The 19276-nt window shown below is 38.6% G+C and overlaps 1 protein-coding gene across 1 annotated transcript in view; it reads left to right on the forward strand.

Moving 5' to 3' along the window:
* Nucleotides 1-19276, forward strand: part of TRPM6 (transient receptor potential cation channel subfamily M member 6) — a 141282-nt gene that overhangs the window by 18786 nt on the left and 103220 nt on the right. Inside the window, exons 2-5 of the mRNA XM_046664948.1 lie at nt 2288-2367; nt 4974-5012; nt 9798-9975; nt 13003-13216. Coding sequence (XP_046520904.1) covers nt 2288-2367; nt 4974-5012; nt 9798-9975; nt 13003-13216 — 511 coding nt within the window. The remainder of the gene's footprint in view (nt 1-2287; nt 2368-4973; nt 5013-9797; nt 9976-13002; nt 13217-19276) is intronic.

Genomic DNA, 19276 nt, shown 5'->3' on the forward strand with positions numbered 1-19276 from the left:
CTTACTGATTCTAAAAGATTGTGCTATTTCTTATAATAGATAGATTTTGAGTTTAGTTTGCTTAGTTCATTCTAAATTCTGACTCTGGGTTTTTCCAAGTTTGTATGTCTTTACTGCCTTACCAATTTAGTGAATGTCTTTTAACACATAAAAAAGTAGCTGACTATGTAAAAGGGATGAGAGCATAGAATGGTTTTGGTTGACTGTGGACTTGATCTGGGAAGTTTTCCTTGTGGATAGAAATGTTTAAAATGCACAGGAATCAATCAATCAATCTCTGGCCCTATCCCCCTTTTACTTAACATGATCTGGACTCTGATTCTACGCAGTTCTGTTCAGTAGTGACTGAAGGTGTTTAGGGTTGGTGCATATTGAATAAGATCCATGAGTTTCATGTTGGGTATGTCAAGGATTCCATAAGTGGTCTCATTTGTAACTGTAGGGGAGGAAAAACTCCACCTCTGCTCTTCTGGTTTCCATAGCTGGGTCTATGAAATAAACTGACAGACAACAGGCAGACTAACAGGAGAAAATATATACAGATTATATTAATTTTTAATATTATGTGCAAGGGGGCATTGCAGGAAAACAAAAATAAATACCCCCAAAAGGCTGAGATTTGGAACTTATACATTGTCTTAATAGGGGAAGTATTGGGGGGATACAGGAAATTTAGGAGAGAGTAAAGATGAATGAGCCCTTAGAAGGTTTGTGACAAAGTTTGTCTGGATGTGGTGTTGACTTCTAGTCTCCTCTCCTGTCAGTCTTCCCAGGGGATGAAACTCCTGGGGAGGGGATTTATGACAATTGCGTTCCTTTTGGAAGATCTGTCTTTAGGCAGATAAGGGAGTTCAGAGAACGCCTCGCCCTGCATTTGCTATTTTTAAAGTGCCTACAGCTCAAAATAATCAATATACCAAAGCAGCATATCTTATGGTGGTGTGTCCTGAACTCCATCATCATCTGGGGACCTGGGGACGGTGTGATAATGAGACTCCACAGCTGGATTCGTAACATGTTTTCTGGCCAAGTGCATTTCCTTCAACTGCAGGGTGAGAGTAGGTGTAAGAGTGAGGTAGGGACTGCATTAATGCCAAGTTTGAGAAAGTCCCCTGTAGATTCTGGTTCCCTGCCCTTTCATCACTGCTCTAATACATATGTGTGTATAAAGTTAAATGCACACTTATATTTTTGTACCATATGGAGCTAAAATAGTTTCTTATTAGGAGAAGACCAAGCTCATCAGTTGGTTGGGTTCTATTTTGGATCCAGTGCCCTCTGCTTCTAGACTTATAATACAGATTATGGAAGAGTTTGGCTATGACTTGAATTTTGTAGAATGGGAGAGATTTTATTAGGAAGACAAGTGAGTACTAATGTCCACAGTTATAGGCTGTGCAATGTGAAGCAACACAGTCAATGGTAAGCCATGCTTACAGAATGCATAGCAAATTGTCAACCTAAATAAAGAGCTAAACTGAGGCAAGTTCAAACTACCAGAAATTGAATTTATTTGGGAATAGCAGAGGAATTACAATTCTGGAAGTGCCTGCTGTAGCAAGCTAAGGCGAGTCCATTGAGGGTTTGGGCAGGCTGTTTTTATGGGCAGGGCGTGCAGAGGGAGAAGTCCAGCCAAAGTGCAAGCAATAAGTTCATTGAGTTGAGGATGAGGAGAGACTCTTGGTGGATGTTCATTGGTCAGGAGATAAGTCTCAGTCTTCTGTAATCAGGCATTTACAGGAAATCACTCTCTCAGTTCTTAAGTTCTGTTCTTCTGAGGGCGCTTGCGTGAGATTCTCCATTTCATATCCTCTGGTTCCATTTTAGATTTAAATCTTTTCACAGAGGCTTGCTGAGGTTATATTGCTCCTCTGACACTCTTCCCAGCTTGCTGTGAAATCTTAGCCAAAGTGGGACTTTATGAGTGAGAATTTTGAAGTTTGAGAGCTTGATATTTACTCTATAGGATTATGGTGCAAGATTTAAAAGTAGCTTTTAGCAGAATTAAGAGAACACATCAGTTATATCTTTACTTCCTTGCTAGAGTTTTGTGCATTTAGGGATGTTTCACTTAAGTTGAGATTATAGACCAGTTAACTTTGGGAATATTTTTGTGTTCACATTTGGGTTATTTGTGTCTATATTGTCTGTAGTAGAAGCCAGTAAGTGCTTACCCTGTTTGGAGTTGGTCTTGGCATTTTAATTAGCGTCCACAATATTTAAATATATCTTACTACCTATGTTCTCACTCTATCAGAGTATAAAAATAACGACACTTTCTATTCAGTCCCAGAAATCCTGGATTGAAGGAGTGTTTGACAAGAGAGAATGTAACAAAATCATACCGAGCTCAAAAGACCCTCACAGGTACAATTTTTAATTATATTTTTCTTTTAAAAGCAACACTACTTGGAAGACTGTTTGTGGAAACTTAGAGATATGACTTGTTTAGAGGATTTCATGATATCTGTAAAATTAGTATTTATTTTTAATTGATGTTTATGTCTTCGTCTTTAAAAAATAATACATGATTATTGTAGAAATTCTTACCAGATTTTCTGGTAAGAATAGGAAACTTGTCAGTTTTGTATGTCATTCCAACTCCAGTGCCTGTTATATAGTAGGCACCTGAGAAACATCTGTTTAATGACTTAACGAAGTATAAAGAAAAAAGTTCAGCATAATGACATCACCCTGATGGAGCCACTGTTAATATTGTGGTAGATTTTACTCTGGTGTTTTTTTTCTTTTTTGAGGAATGTTTGCCCTGAGTTAACAACTGTGTCAATCTTCCTCTATTTTTTTTTTAGTATGCGGGCCACCAGCACAGCATGGCTGCTAAGAGAGTGGTCTAGGTCAGTGCTTGGGAGCCAAACCCAGGCCGATGAAGTGGAGCATGCCAAACTTAACCACTAGGCAACCAGGGCTGGCCCCTCACTCTGTTGTTTAATCTTCAGTGCTCCTGTTCCTCCTAGTGAGAGGATAGATATCAGGGAAATATCTAGTACTACATCCATTTCACCGGGTTTGTATAAAAAATTTACAACTTCTGAATATTGAATATTCAAAAAATTGTGAATATTCCTTATCTCCAACTAAAGTGTCTGTGGAAAATGGTAATTGGGATATTTCAAGACACTGTGCTCAGATTATGCAAACAGTTAATTGTAGTTCCATTCGCCTCCCATAGTCATTTTGTCTGAGCAGATAATGTGCAGCAGAATGGAATGATTTGAGTTTGACTGCTCTGAGTTCTTGACAACCCTTTGGAAGCTCAGCTTGTAGAAAAAAGTTCAAAAGAGCAGCCAATGAAAGATAAGGGAAGAAAGGGCTACGGAAAATTTCCCAGGGTAATTGGGTCCATGAAATTAAGATTGAATGGCATTGCCCTTGGGGAAAGAAATTAAAAGGAAAAGAAAATAGAAGAGCAGTATTTTAATTAGGGGGACCAGTCTATTTTTAGATTCCTTTGAGCATTTGGCCTTATATTCATTTGACGTTTAGAAATCACAGCTGTATGCTTGTGAAAGGTAGCATGGTGAGGTCACTGAAATTCTAGTTCTTTGGGGATGATGAAAATGGTATTCCTTGCCTTTGTTAAATATTTACTAGTCCCACCCTCATTGAGTTACCTGTGGCTTGTAAGCCCTATGATTGGAAATTCTCATTTTACCTGTTTATAAAATGTTTACAGAATGAAAAAACAAAGTAACCGCATTTTTTCCCTTCATCTTTTGTGACATCTTGTAATGTAATGTTGGCTGCAATGGAAGGCAGATTGAGCTCAGGCAGCTACTATTGCTGTGTAAGTGGAAAATCATCTTCACAATCACCTTGAACCTCACAAAAAGTGATAAACTATAGGTCATTAGCCCTTAGACTCAAGAAGAATATAAATGATCATAATTCCATGAATGTTCCAAGACGTACTACGTTTTATGGGAAAAAAGCAGTCTTTATTTCTGTGTGATTGTAAAAAAAGTTAATGGATAACTATGGCTATTCCTTCTATGCCAGCCTTTTTCTTAGATCCTACTAAATTCTCAAAATTGTAGCTTTCCTGTGGTTTCTTCCTTATGGTGCGCAGGAAAAGGTAGTAGTTCACTATTTTAAATTTAGATAAAAGTTTCTCTTTTATGGATTCTTTTTGTAGCTCCTAATAAGAAATAAATCTGATAGACTTAATGACTGTATCTTTTTCCTTCTCATTTTGAACTTATTGAAATGAAGCTTCTGAGAAAAGCCAGGGACAGGAAGAAGTGAAAGGCCTGAATATTCATTTCTGAATAATTTAGAATGATTCTGATTCTATGAATTCTACCTTTTCTTCCATTATTTTAACGAGAGTTCTCTTCTAGTTAAAACTTCTTTACACCTAAAATATGATCATTGATGACCACAATGCTAACCCGCAAATCCAGGTGGTTCTTTTGAATTTAAAAAAGGAAGAATAATAAGGACAATAATTATAATCATACCAACTGTCCCTTGATTTGATAGTGTTTTTATGGTTTTAAAATTGTTTGTATGTATATATATTTTCTTACTTAATTCTCAAGAATTCTGTGTTAACTACATAGTGTAGTAATAATAACAGCTACCATTATTATACATACTGCAAGGTGCCAGGTACTGTAAGACATATATATTATCTCAAATAATCCTTTTAATAACCTTATGGCCGATGTTGTTTTCAGATGTGAAACTGGGGCTTAGAGGGATTGTTAAATCAGTGAGATTTAAATTCAGGTATTTTGGCTCCAAACTCAGTGTTCTGTTAATTAGATTATAATTGCTGCAGTGTAATTGTGTTTAGTAAATGACTTATGGGAATATTTGGGAAGCGATGTGGGAGTACTCAGCAAACCCCATTTTCCACACAATAGAAGACAACAGATATTTACTGTATAAGCATTAGATGTGTTTTCAAATACATCAGTAGACTAACAGAGGTTTTTATTTCTTTAATTTAGATGTACTGCAGGATGCCAGGTCTGCCAGAATTTAATCAGGTAAGACTTAGATAAATAAGATTTCTTTTAAATTTTAGGCACTCTGTTTAAAACTCCTTGGGACAGTTTTCTCACATCTTGAATGGACGCAATGAAAGGGCTTTATCGGTGCCTCCTATTTACCTTTCCTAGGGAAATTTTAAAAAAGAAATGCGGGATTTTTTTGAAGGAGAGTGATTGTTTGAATTTAATAGATTACTTGAATTATTGAGACATGTAAATGGTAAGGGCCTTTAGCAAGAGTTTCTGCCAATTGAAATACTTGTGAAGCATAAGCATTAAATTTTCATTTTACTATCTTTTTTTTAAAGATTGGCACCTCAGCTAACATCTGTTGCCAATTTTTTTAAAATTCTTCTTCCCCAAAGCCCCCCAGTACATAGTTGTATATTTTAGTTGTGGGTCCTTCCAGTTGTGCTATGTGGGACACCACCTCAGCATGGCTTGATGAACAGTGCCATGTCCGCGCCCAGGATCCGAACCGGTGAAACCCTGGACTGCTGCAGCGGAGCTTGCGAACTTAATCACTTGGCCACGGGGCTGGCCCCACTATCTTACATTTTATTTGGATAATGAAGATACTTTGTGCACAAGTAGGACTGTATTTGATCTATGACTTGCAAGTGATGTGTGTGCATACCAAACTCCAATTCTGACACCAGTGTGGATGTGTTTTTTTCCCCCAACACCACCAAGTAATTAACTCGATTCTGACACTGTCTACCTGGAGATAGTGTCAGATCCCACAGGTTTAGAGCTCAATCCTACAAGACTACACCTCCATACCCCTCTCCACCGCCCCCAACTTCAGATGTCAACTGAAAGTCCAAGTGGTCACCTGTGCTTCTGACCAATGGGCTATAAATTGGAGGTTCCCACAACCCCCTCCACGGTTCAATTAATTTGCTAGAGTGGCTTACAGAACTCAGAGAAACATTTACTTATGTTTAGCAGTTTATTGTAAAGGATACAGATGAACAGCCAGATGGAAGAGAGGCATAGTGCAAGGTATGTGGGAAGGGGCGTCCTTGTGGGTTTTTATGGCGGCTTCATTATATGGGCACGATTGATTCAATCATTGGCCATTCATGATTGATTCAACTTCCAGCACCTTTATGGCTCCTGTCACTTAGGAAATTCCAGAACAGGGGCAAAGACCAAATATATATTTATTATAAATCCCAATATCACACAAGTTCTTCAGTGCAATACAAATTTTAACAGTGATTTTCATTTTAAACTGTGTGTTTGTAACCAGTTTTACCTTTCTCTTTTGTAAGTGGAGGAAAATGAAATTTTCTTAATTCTGATCACAGCCTGAAGATTATATTAGGGATTGAACCAATGTTAAACTGATTTTTGTAAAAAAAAAAAAAAAAAAATTCAGAATCCAAAGTTTAGCAAAACGTGGGTAAAGGAAAATACCATATATAGATATGGGAGGAGGAAGGACAGGGTTGCTGGGTGTGTTAGTCAGCTCCGGCTGCTGAGAAAGATTACCACAGTCTAGGGAGCTTAGATAATGGACGTTTATTTTCTCACAGTTTGGGAGGCTGGAAGTCCAAGATCAAGGTGCTATCGGGGTTGGTTTCTGATGAAACCTCTCCCTGCTTTGTAGACAGCCAGCTTCTCAGTGTGTCCTCACATAGCCTTTCGTTCATGAGAGACTTCTTATAAAGACACCAGTCTTATTAGACTTTATCACTGCCTTATATAAGCTTTATTACTGCCTTATAGGGCCTGTCTCCAAATATCATCACATTGAGGATTAGGGCTTCGACACATGAATTTTGGGGGACAGAATTCAGTCTCTAACACTAGGGGAAAGAATTTCCATTTGGCTAACCTCTTTCACCTTTTCCTCAAATTCTTTCTTTTTTCTTCTTAGTAATTATTTAAAATTTTGTTAAAATTCAAAACAAACATAAGAATATACCAGAAAGAAATGAAGAGACTTCATTTACTCCTACTTCCTACTTTCTTCTCCGGAACCTCTCCCTGTCAATACTCTCCCAACCTCACAATCTTCAGAGGTAACTAACGTGAACGATACTGGAAAACGTCTATTTTCATACTATCCAGAAATTCAAAACAGTTAAAACTTATAATTTTTGCACCCAGCTAGGACGTAGTTTGATTTTTCCCATATGAAGAACCAAATGCCCCCATATCAGTTACTGACCAGTTTGTGCTAGCCTCATTCATCTCTGATATCGTCTCTGTTATGTACCAAATTCCCATATGTCTATGGTTCTGTCTCTGAGCTTTCTTTTCAGTATCATTGGCCTATTTCTCCTGGTCCTGCTAAATGCCACTCTGTTTCATTACCATAGCATTGTAAGATATCTTGATATCTGATAGGACACGTCCTCTATGCTTTATTCTTCTTTTTTTAAAAAAAATTTATTCTTTTGGACACTTTTATATGTCCATATGAACTTTTGAATCACTTTGTCAAGTTCCTGAAAAATTGTTTTAGGATTTTGATGGATATTTTATAGAATTTATAAAAATAATTTGGGAGAGAATTGGTAATTGGCATCTTTATAAAGTTGATTCTCAAGGTGAGCTTTTAGTACTTGGTGATGTATAACTTGGGACTTCTGAAAGTTATAACTAAAGGGATGAACATGGAATCTTTTTTTAATTTTGGGGATGATTGATTTCTTCTATGGGGCCATCTTCCCACAATTTAACGAAGTGGTAAAAACTAGAATAAACCTATATAAGTGGTTTAGACTCAAATCACATCAAATGGATTAGACTAGAAAAATACTTAGAACAAAGTGGGTTCAAACTGAAGAACAGTCCTATGAAAGAGTAGTGAATTCTCTCTCCAGGTCTGAGTTGTGCTTGCTTCCCTTTATGTTCTTTTTAGAAAAAGCCACAGTGAGGTGAATCATGCAGTTTATGAATAGATGCTTTTTCATTTTGACCCTCGCTCCAAAAGATGACCAGATGACGCATTTCTCACTAGTGGATCCTGATTGTATATATCCTATACATTTGGGATTATTCCTCCTCTCTTTGAGTCAAGACCTCTGCCATATGGAACCCCAGTACTATTCTCTATGTTCTGACTTGTTTTCTCTTCATCATATTTCTTTGCTTAGTTGGACCTCATCATTTGTACATGTTTTTATGTTGCTTTTTTACATACACAAAAAAACCTGAGCCATTTATAAAGCCAAATAATCTCTTTTTATGTAATAGGTATATGATCTGCCATATTTGATGCAAATAATTTTCTTGGTCTGCAGATGTATAATTTTTCACTGCTGAAAATTTTTAAGTTCTGTATTTTTCAAATTTTAACTTTTCCTTCTGATTGTTTCTAATTCATCAAAGATGAGAAGTTTATATCATTCTTTCACAAATATGATTATTATATTTTGTTCATTTTTGTGTTTTAGTTTTAAAAAGATTTAACCTTTTAATTTTCTTAGTTTATTTTGTTCTATAGTAGAAGTTATGGCTATGTATATGAAATAGTTTCCAAAACTGCTAATTATTTGTAAGATCATTAAGTTTCCCTCCCTTTAAAATTATATTACATGTATAATTTATTATTAATTCACGTTTATAGTCAAGTCTCTTTCATGGCTCTTTTCTCATGATAATTACATGTTTACATATTTCTCTGAAGTTGCATCTTTTTTTGCATGGATTAACAGTCCTTTCTTTTAATGTGCATATTATGTTTTACATGAGGACATTTTCTTACTCTCCTTAAGTATTGTATATTAGAAATTTTTAGTTTTTTCTAAAAGCTTTTTTGAGGTAAAGTGCCATAAAATAAACCACACATATTTAAAGTATGCCATTTGGGGGGCCGGCCCCGTGGCCGAGTGGTTAAGTTCGCGTGCTCCGCTTCAGCAGCCCAGGGGTTCACTGGTTCAGATCCTGGGGGCGGACATGGCACAGCTCATTAGGCCACGTTGAGGTGGCGTCCCACATGCCACAACTAGAAGGACCCACAACTGAAAAATATACAACTATGTTCTTGGGGGATTTGGGGAGAAAAAGCCAAAAAAAAAAAAGAAGATTGGCAACAGTTGTTAGCTCAGGTGCCAATCTTAAATAAATAAATAAATAAATAAATAAATAAATAAAATATACAATTTGATTTTTTTTTTTACCATTTTAACCATTTTTAAGTGTACAGTTCAATAATGGTAGGTATATTCACATTATTGTATAACGCATCTCCCGAACTTTTTCAACTTGCAAAACTGAAGCTCTGTATCTATTAAACAGTAACTCTTCATTGGCCCTTCCTCCCAACCCCTGGCAAGCACCATTCTACTTTTTTGTGGATTTGACTACTCTAGGTACCTCATATGTGGAATCATACAGTATTTGTCTTTTTATAACTGGCTTATTTCACTTAGGATAATGTCCTCAAGGTTCATCCATGTTATATCATATCAAGGGATTTCCTTCCCTTTTGAGGTGGAATAAAATTCCATTGTGTGTATATACACATCTTGTTTATCCATTCATCTGTCAGTGAACACTTGGGTTGTTTCCACCTCTTGGCTATTGTGAATAAAGCTGCTATGAATGTGAGTGTGCAGCCAAGGGCGAGAACAACTGAGGGTGTTTCTAAACTTAGAAGACAATCCAGTGTTATGAATCTAATATAAATCTTAATGTGAAGTTTTAAAAATTGTTAATATATATCATCTATACATTACCTTAGAAAAATGTAGAAACATTACATCATTTTCTATTCTGAAATTGTATGTTTTCTATTTTGAAGTTGGTTTTTATCCCAAATTTAAGGTGTTGCTGTGGGAAATTGATTGGAGACCATGATGGGATAGATTATGCCTGGAACTTCTCAGCTGCCAGCAATAATGAAAATGAAGAATGGTCCGTTGAAAAGCACACAACAAAAAGCCCTACAGATACTTTTGGCACTATTAATTTTCAAGATGGAGAGCATATCCACCACTCCAAGGTTTGCTAATAACTCACATTATTTTGCTGGTTTTTAACAGAGGATATAACCTCCAAATGTATCTCCAAATTGTGTCTCCAAGTGTAGATGATCAGATAACCAAGTTTTCTTGCAAAAGTGATCCATGTTATTGACCTCTTGACAAAAATGACCTGACCCTTCTCTTTCCTTTATGTACGAGGGGCATTGTATCTTTCTCAGATGTGGTGTGGCCAGCTCTATATTTGATTACCTCTTTCAGCAAACTTACACCCTCTGCAGAAGAGAAGGGCTTATTGCTCTTGAGACAGTTGCCAAAGAGCTGCCCTTTTCTTAAGGAATGCAGAAAAGTTACTGCGAAAGAGCAGGCGTTAGCTGAAGTGTGGCCATAGCAATTATCGGTAACTTGTGGCTTGTTCATGCCTGCTATGTCCTTGTGAGAGCCTCTTCACAGGAGGGAAATGGGAGAGTTTCTCTCTGCACCCCTTGGATGAGAGTACTGGGCTTTCCAGGCCAGTTTTTCTCCTGTCTCTAACATGGTAATTTTGCATGGAATTTGCATAGTATTGGCAGGTCAGCTGTCTCTCAGGTGTTTTCTCTTGAGCTTGTTAACTACCTGCTGCTTTCTTGGAGGAAGATTTCCCTAGGGAAAATGCAGGGGTGCCTACCTCAAGAAAGCTCAGAGTCAGCTGTACTCTGGAGTCTGACCCTCACTCCATTTAATCAATCCACTTGGATGGATTTGAAACAGCAGTTCTTAGTGCAATCATAATAAAGTTTCATAATAGGGTTCTACAGTAATCTACATTTCTGGTTATTAATCTTCTGGCATTCAACTTTGTGTGTTGCTATTTTCTTTAGTTGTCAAGAAAACTGCCTTCATTTCTCCTCTTCAATCCCTTTTGAAGCCTAACTCTTATAGAACTATGTACGTGATTTTTCCCTTAAGTTTTAGTCTTCCTCCTTTTGCTTTTATGTTAATTCATACTCACTTTAATTTATGCTTTTTTTCATCCAATCAACAAATATTTATTGGGTGCCCATACTTTGCTGTGCCTCAAAGAGCATATGTTCTGTGTACTAACATTGCTTACAGCCTAGTGAGGGAAACAGGAAATAAATATACAATTACCACAGAGGTTGAAGATGCTATGAGAAAGGACTACAGGGCTCTTTGAGAGAATGAAAGGGTGATTCCTTCTGTTTTTCTGGGGCTGTGTGTGTGTGTCAAGGGAGTCATCTGAAGGTGGGGACAGCTAAACTGAGATTGGAAAAATGAGTGAGATGTTTGGCATCTGGTGAGGCAGAGGAGTAAGACCACTCTAGACACGAGGAGTAGCTTGTGCAAAGGCCAGGGGAGAATATGGCACATTGAGAAGAATTGAAAATATGGTTAGACAGATGTGATCACTAATATGTTTTACACTTAGCGTTAGACTCCCATTTGGTCCTGTGGACCTGAATACACGTTATCTCCAGAAGAGAAGAGGCTATTCTTCATATTTAAGCCCACAATTGCACTTCACGTTTATGGTGAGCAGCAAGAAAGCTTGTGAGAGCTGGTTATTCATCTCCTTCCATTGCATTCTCCTTCCTAGTTGTTTATCCCTCTCAGCTTATTCAACAAAGGATTTGAGGTGAAACTCTACCAGTAGGATTCTGCCTGAGGGAGTTAGTTACAAGGGGGGGGGGTACGGCAGGAGGTGGGGGGAAGAAAGTGTCATTAACTGTTAGCACTATCTTTGGTTGACTTTTGGGAGAAAAGATTCTAGTGCTGATAATTTAGTTAATTAAGGTTGTTTATCCTGAAATCTTAAGGAGAAATATCTTCTAGGACTAAGAGGACTTATAGTTGAAAGAGAGGGGCACCTGGGAGAAAGAGAAAGAGTTGGGGCAGAGAGAAGGTGAACTAAACCAGAGCTGCCTCTTCTGCCCTTATTCATTATTCGCACCAACATAAACCATTTCACGAAGGTCAACTTGTATTTCTTCCTACTATTTGAAAATGTAATAAAGTCATGGCAACTCAGTTTCCTCCCTTGTATATTGAATCCTGGTTATCCTTGGATTCTATTATTTACATTCTGTGATGGTTGCATCATACAATGTTCAGGAAATCTAACATTTTAATTATGACATAAAGGGATTATGTTTTAAGAACTTCAAAGATGGAAAATTGTTTTAAATTGCTGTCATATTCTGAAGGATAATGTGATAATTCTATTTGCTTATCCACCTGTAGTTTTTTTCGGTATTGTTTTATAATTTGTGGTTTCTTAATTGTCCTTATTTCTTCCTGTAAATCTGACTTATTCTTGCTGTTGATTGGCTTATGCTTGATGAGGGCAAACTCATCTCAATATGATTTAAACAGTCTGTATGCGGCTGCATCTGCTGGAAAAAGAAAGCCAGTATATACTATAATCTTAGGCAAAATGCAAAATGATTCTGGGGCTACCTGCTGGTTTAGATTTCCCTCATCTTTTTTTTTCATTACATTGACTACCCAAAGATATGACTGTTTTGTGAAAGGTGTTTATTTTGGGAAAAAACATTTTCAGAGGGATGATTATATCTAAAGGAAATGGTTAGAATGTAAAATTCACGATAAATTAAATGTACATTTCCTGGATCTTAATTTAAATTATGCAAATATGTAAGATGGTCAAGTAAATTAAAAGCCATAGTTATGAAAGAGCCCATCTCACTTATTTCTAAAAATTTTTTTTAATGAATTTGCTGAAGTAGTGATTTTTGCTGGTTCCAAGTCTTTCTGCCTCACCACAGACCTTCTGGGGAACATTGGTAGGCCAACCCTGAAAACCAGGAAGCCTTCCTACCGTGACTTGTAATTCCCAGAAGGAACTTAAAGGGGGTGTGGGATCCTTTCAAAGCAAATATTTCCATTATACAAAGGTGAATTTTTAAAGAGATCTCAGACACTTCCTTTCAAGTTTTGGCTATTTCAGTTGCCCTGCTGTGTGCTTATTGTTGGCTTGAATGTATTTTTCTCTATTTTATGTTTGTATGTCTATGCATATCTTCCAGTATATTAGAACTTCCTATGATACAAAGTTGGATCATCTGTTACATTTAATGTTGAAAGAATGGAAGATGGAACTACCAAAGCTGGTGATCTCTGTTCATGGGGGCATCCAGAACTTCAAAATGCCCTCCAAACTTAAAGAGATCTTCAGCCAAGGTTTGGTCAAAGCTGCGGAGACAACGGGAGCGTGGATAATAACCGAAGGCATTAATACTGGTAAAGCACGCTCTCTTGTTTCACTCTTTTTTTTTTTTTTTTTAAATTCTCTCTTTCTAGCTGTGAATCAGGCAGTATGGCACCTCTTCTCCGTTCTGCAACACTCCCAGGAGATTTGGTGGTATGAAGGAGAAAGATGAAAGGCGTAGTGACTGGAAGAGAAACCCAGAAGAAGCATTGATGTTTCCTGTGTTAAATAGCAAAATTCACCTGAGTAAATTTTAAAGATCTGACTGGCTGTAGTCAATGAGTCATGATGAGGGCAGCATCCCGTCTAGCAAATAGAAGGGAGCTCCAAAGAGCTGTATGAAATGAAAGACTTTTCTAGGCAAGAGGGGCAGCACAAGGAAGTTACTAGAAAAGAATGAGTTGTTTGTGGCAAGGTTACCTTCCTTTATGGGGTGGGAGGGGTCTATCAAGCAGGTTGCCTCACTAGTACTAACTAGGTGATTGCAGATTGACTGGTTTAAGACTCCACTCTTGGGAGAGGTTAAAACTGTAATTAAGTTAGGTATCAAGTCTTAGTTTGGTGACCAGGCCCACTTGGGCTTAGCACAAGTGACTCCATTTTTGGCCTGTTGTCTCTTTTTTAACAATTCTCCCATTTTGATCAGATTCTCAGCTTAACTGAGAGATGTGGTCAAAATTTAAGGCATTAGCACCACTCCCAGCTACCACTCTGAAGTTCTCACAGTTTTTGTTGATCCTTTGAGGCATTCACAGGTCATGATGAATTGCTGTGGTATTCACAGGTCACAACTTCAGGTTCATATATTTTAAGTCGATCATTCTCTTTGTTCCTTTTCTGATGTTCCAGGGAGATCATTTGCTTGGTGGTTAGTGGCTACAAACACGCATTTAAAGCTTTTGCGAGAATCCAGTGCACCAGAGAGACTACTATGATTATTATAAGCAGGATAATTCCCAATGTCTGGGGTGTACTTTGGAGCCATGGTCCCCAAGACTCAAACCAATCAAAATCAAATAAGCCAAAGAAAGACCCCATTGAAATAGTCACTTTCTCAAGCCAAATGGCTTGTTCAGTGGTCTTATGTAGCTGAGTTTCAACTTCCACATGAGTGTTAATCCAGGTGCAGCTAGTGGTGTTGACCATAGCACAGATACCTCCTTGTTCAGCTAAAAGCTAATCAAGGGCTATCCTATTATCAAGAACAAGCTTGGCCAGAGAGTCTGAGGGGTTTTCTTGGGCAGCTGTTGCTTCAGCAATGGATTCTGCATTATTTCCAAGAGTTAGGGAGAGGTTCCTGATCGTAGCCTCATTTACATTTACTCGTAACCAGGGAAGAAGGGACCTGCCAAAGGATGCGAATCCTGAATCCTGAACGCCTCCTGGTAAGTCCTTTCTAACTCAATGACATAAATTCAGGGGACTTGACCAATGAGGTGTCTCCACTTTGTCTGTGAACAGTTAGGGGCACAGTTAGATGACGTAAGAGGCATTGCCCAGTTATGTGCCAGCCACCTAGGCATTCATAGGCCCAAGGAGAAGGATAACTACCACAGACAAAGAGAAATCTTGTCTAGGCACAAACCACTCCTGCTAAGGTGGCACTGGTAATGGATTCATTTGTAGGTATTGTTTTATTTGCCCATTCAAGTCAGGGGTCAGTTAGGTTTTTAGCACATTTGGGAATTTAATCTCCTAGCCTGAAATAAAAAGTTGTTTTAAATTCCTTGCAAAGATGGATGCTACTGGTGAGATCTTTTCATGATCGGGGGCAGGTCTGTTTTAGATAAGCATAAGAAATTGGGGGTGCAAATGTACTATGATTTGCATAGGTATTTGTGTCTAATTGGGGAAATACAGTTATAATTGGAGAAAGGGAGAAACAAGGCTCTGGATGTTCTGGCTGTAAAAATCGGACTCTAAGTGACTTCTAAGTGAGGTCGATTGCAGTTTATGGTGACATTGGGAACAGAAGAAAAATCAGTCATTGGGAGGATGAGGGAGTCTCTAGCATCGTGGACAGATTGTGGAGTTTTTGATGACAAATCCAGCAGTCTCTGAAGAGTTCCCTCCCTTACCCATGGCCCAGGAGATACAGAGGATGGTGTTATCTTTCCAGGCCAATGCCAGAGTAAAGGAAAGAGAAGAAGAAAGAATTTCACATTTAGTTAAAGTATGAAGTCTTGATCAGGTGTCTTAGGTGGAAGCAGTCTACCTCCATGTCAGCTACTTCTCTTCCTCACCAATTTGACTTGGAGGTCTCCAGCGTTTGCATAGGACCAGATGTCAGGTGGAGCCTTCTTCAGCTGTGAGATGTGTACCTGATGTTCAATGCCTTATAGTTTTGCAGCAGTGTCAGTGGTCAGGAGCATTTGGTAAGTTCCTTTTCAACAGAGTTCAAGAGCTGTCTTTCTCTGATGATGTTTCTAGAATACTCAGTCACCAGGCTCCAGACTGTGACCAACAAGATCCTTTGAATTGGGATCCAGGAAAGCTTCTTTAACCTGTTGATGACAAGCTTTAGCATAAGACATTAAAAACTTACAGTAGCTGGTCATATTAACATGAGATAACAAGGGATCGGTAGGAAGTTGCATATCAATAGACGTTGGTCTACTAGTGACTATCTCATGTGGAGTGAGTTTATGTTTCCCAGAGTGTCCTGCAGTCAGCAAGACCAGAGGCAATACCTTAGGCCAAGGGAGTCCAGCAGTTTCAGCAAGTTTAGAGATTTTATGTTTGAGGATCCCATTAGTTCTCTTGTCCTTACCTGATGCTTGAGGGTGATAGGGATAATTCCAAAATGTTTGCAAGATTTTTGTTAAGGCTTATATGATCTGCCCAGTGAAATGGGTGCCTTGATCTCTGGAGATTGTGAAAAGTATACCCCTAGTGGGAAACATGTTTTCTAATGATTTCTTTGCCACTGTGAAGACATCAGCCTTGCAGCAGGAAAAGGCTTTAACCCATCCAGAGAACATACATACAATAACAAGAACATATTGATAACCCATACTAACTGGCAGTTGAATGAAGTCCAGCTGCAGTGCTCAAAGGATCTAGAGGGAGGAGGTTTGAGGCCTTTGGGAACAATAATAGTTTTTCCAGGATTATGGACCTGACAGGTCAGACATTGATGGTAAATTGTTTTCGCAATTTTATAGAGGTCTCCTCCTCAATGTTTATTTGTAGTTTGAGTTATCTGATGAACTGCACCATGGTGGGTGAAGGAATGTAAAAAATGAAAGATGTAGTTTGCCAGGGAGGTGGGAAGAACCAAGCAGCTATCTTGGGTATCCCGTAGCCCTGACAGTTAATTGAATTTACAGCCATTGTTTTCCCATTGCGATTTCTCTGATTTAGGAGCGGACTATTGCCATGTTGCAATGATATCAGGAATGCAAAAGTCTGGCGACAAGGGGTCATTTTTTTGCAGAAGCGGAATGGACTTCATCTACATGAGCTACAACCTTTATAGATTTTCTTGCTGCTGACTTTGCATGAAAGTCAGCCGAGGGCATTTCCCTGATACTCAGATTCAGACTTTTTAGTGTGAGCTTCAATTTCAATGACAGAAATTTCAGAAGGTTAGAGAATAGCGCAAGAAGGTCATTTGCTTGTCCACTTTTGATTGGGGTTCTCTTGGATGTAAGAAATCCCCTTTGTTTCCATAACATTCCAAAATCGTGGACGACCCCAAAGGCATACAGGCTGTCAGTATAAATATTAACAGTTTATCTTCTGCTAGCTGGCATGCTGTGGTAAGTGCATTGAGCTCTATTTGTGGTGCTGATTTTGCTTGTGGGAGTTTTCCCCTCGCAGGTAGTTTGTATTGGCTAATAGCAGCATAGCCAGCTTGGAACATCCCTTTTCATCTTTCCAGCATAACCCATCACCAAACAAAACTAAATCAGGATTTGTCAAAAGGGCTACTCGTAAATCAGGACATAGTGTCACAAAATGGGATGTTATTACCTTGCAGTCATGGGGTTTGCCCTCTCCAGGCAGGGGTAGCAACGTAGCAAGATTAAGAATATCGCAACGTTTAAGATGCAGATTAAGTGGTGAAAGCAGAAGGATCTTATAGGAGGTTAGTCTGCTTGCAGAGAAATGTTGAGTCAGTTCAGAGCCAGGAAGACTTTGGACACCACATGGAATTTGTAGATAAATATCATTTCCTAGGGTTAAATATGCTGAGGCTTCTGCTAACTTTGCAGCTGCAGCGATAGCCTTAAGGCAGTTGGGCTAGGCACGAGCTACTGAATCAAGCTGTATGCGATACTGGGCAATAGGCCTGTGTTTACTGCCGTGTTCTTGCAGCATTCCCAGGGCTTGGTTATTTCTTTCATGCACCCTAAGATGAAAGGTTTTGTAATAGTTAGGTAGCCTTAGGGCAGGAGATTCTTGCAGGGTTTATTTTAGCCTTATAAAGGCCTGCTCATGTTTATCTGCCCAAGGAAGGGGTTCAGGCACTGAAATTTTAATAAGTTCATAGAGTGGGGAAGCCAATAGAGAAAGATTGGGAACCCATAGTCTGTAATAGCCAGCCAGGCCTGGGGCTTTGTAAAGCTATCACTTAGTTGTGGGTTTAGGAAATTCTTGGATTAGCTTAATTCTTTGTGGAGATAGCTGGATTCTTTCAGCACTCGGATTCTGCCCTAGATAATGAACAGTGTCTAGAGATTATTGTAATTTTTCCTTAGAGACTTTATGTCCTTTTTCAGCTAACCATTACAGCAAATAAATGGAATTTTGTATGGATGCCTCTTTGGTAACTGAACATAGCAAGAGGTCATCTACACACTGTAGAAGGGTTGATTTCTGGGGGAACTGGAGGGTACTTAAATCTTGGTGGAGTACTTGGGAGAAATAAGAAGTGGTTTCAGTGAACCCTTGAGGAATGATCATCCAGGTGTACTGTTGATTGTTCCAAGTAAAGGCAAATAGATATTCGCTATTGGGATCTACAGCGATGCTGAATAAGGCTGAACAAAGGTCTACAACCACTTTGAGTCTGGTGGAATTTGTGACAAAAGGGTGTTCGGGTTTGGAACAACTGGGAAACAGGGAATAACTGTCTTGTTAATAGCTCTCAAGTCCTGGACAAATTGCCAACCCCTTCCATTAGGTTTCCAGACTGGGAAGATTGGCTGGTACAGGGGCTGGTACAGGGAATACTAAACCCCTGGGTGATTAGGTTTTCTGTTATTGGTGTGAGGCCTTGCATGGCCTCAGGCTTTAATGGATATGGAGGCAATCTGGGAAAAGGTTTAGGTATGTCTCTCTGAATTTTTATAAGCTCCAGGCTCTTTATTCTCCCAATGTCTGTATTAGAGGTAGCCTACAGATTGTCAGGCACCTCAATTAAATTAGGGGTCTTTTGCTGGAATTCTTCCTCTTCTATATCAAGGACAGATTGTAAGGAACATAAGAGATCAGATTCAGGTTGGTCAGGAAATTCTAAGCTGAGATCTTCATTGGAGGCAAACTGTATTAGCTGTTTTAATTTAGAAGGGAGATGTCTATATGATAGACTGACTGGAGCTGTATCACAGAGCAAAAAGGGATGTTTTCCAGTGAAAGGTCCCAGAGTCATTTATGCTGGTTGACATGGAAATTCTCTCTGAATTATATTAGATATCCCGACTATGGAAACTTTTTTTACTCCAAGGGATTTATTACCCTATCAGAGTGGGATTTAAAGTAAAGACTGTAGCTCTAGTATCTATCAGAATTTGGCAGTTTCTTATTAAATTTTTTTTATTTTCCTTTTTGAGGAAGATTAGCCTTGAGCTAACATTTGCTGCCAATCCTCCTCTTTTTGCTGAGGAAGACTGGCCCTGAGCTAACATCCGTGTCGATCTTCCTCTCTCTTTTTTTCTTAAAGGTTTAAGGACACTTTCTTTTTTTTTTTAAAGATTGACACCTGAACTAACAACTGTTGCCAATCTTCTTTTCTTTTCCTGCTTTTCCGCCCCAAATCCCCCTAGCACGTGGTTGTAGATTTTAGTTATGAGTCCTTCCAGTTGTGGCATGTGGGATGCCGCCTCAATATGTCCTGATGAATGGTGCCGTGTTGAAGATTGAGTATC

Source organism: Equus quagga, chromosome 6 (assembly GCF_021613505.1).
Source record: "Equus quagga isolate Etosha38 chromosome 6, UCLA_HA_Equagga_1.0, whole genome shotgun sequence".
Classification (NCBI taxonomy): Eukaryota; Metazoa; Chordata; class Mammalia; order Perissodactyla; family Equidae; genus Equus; species Equus quagga.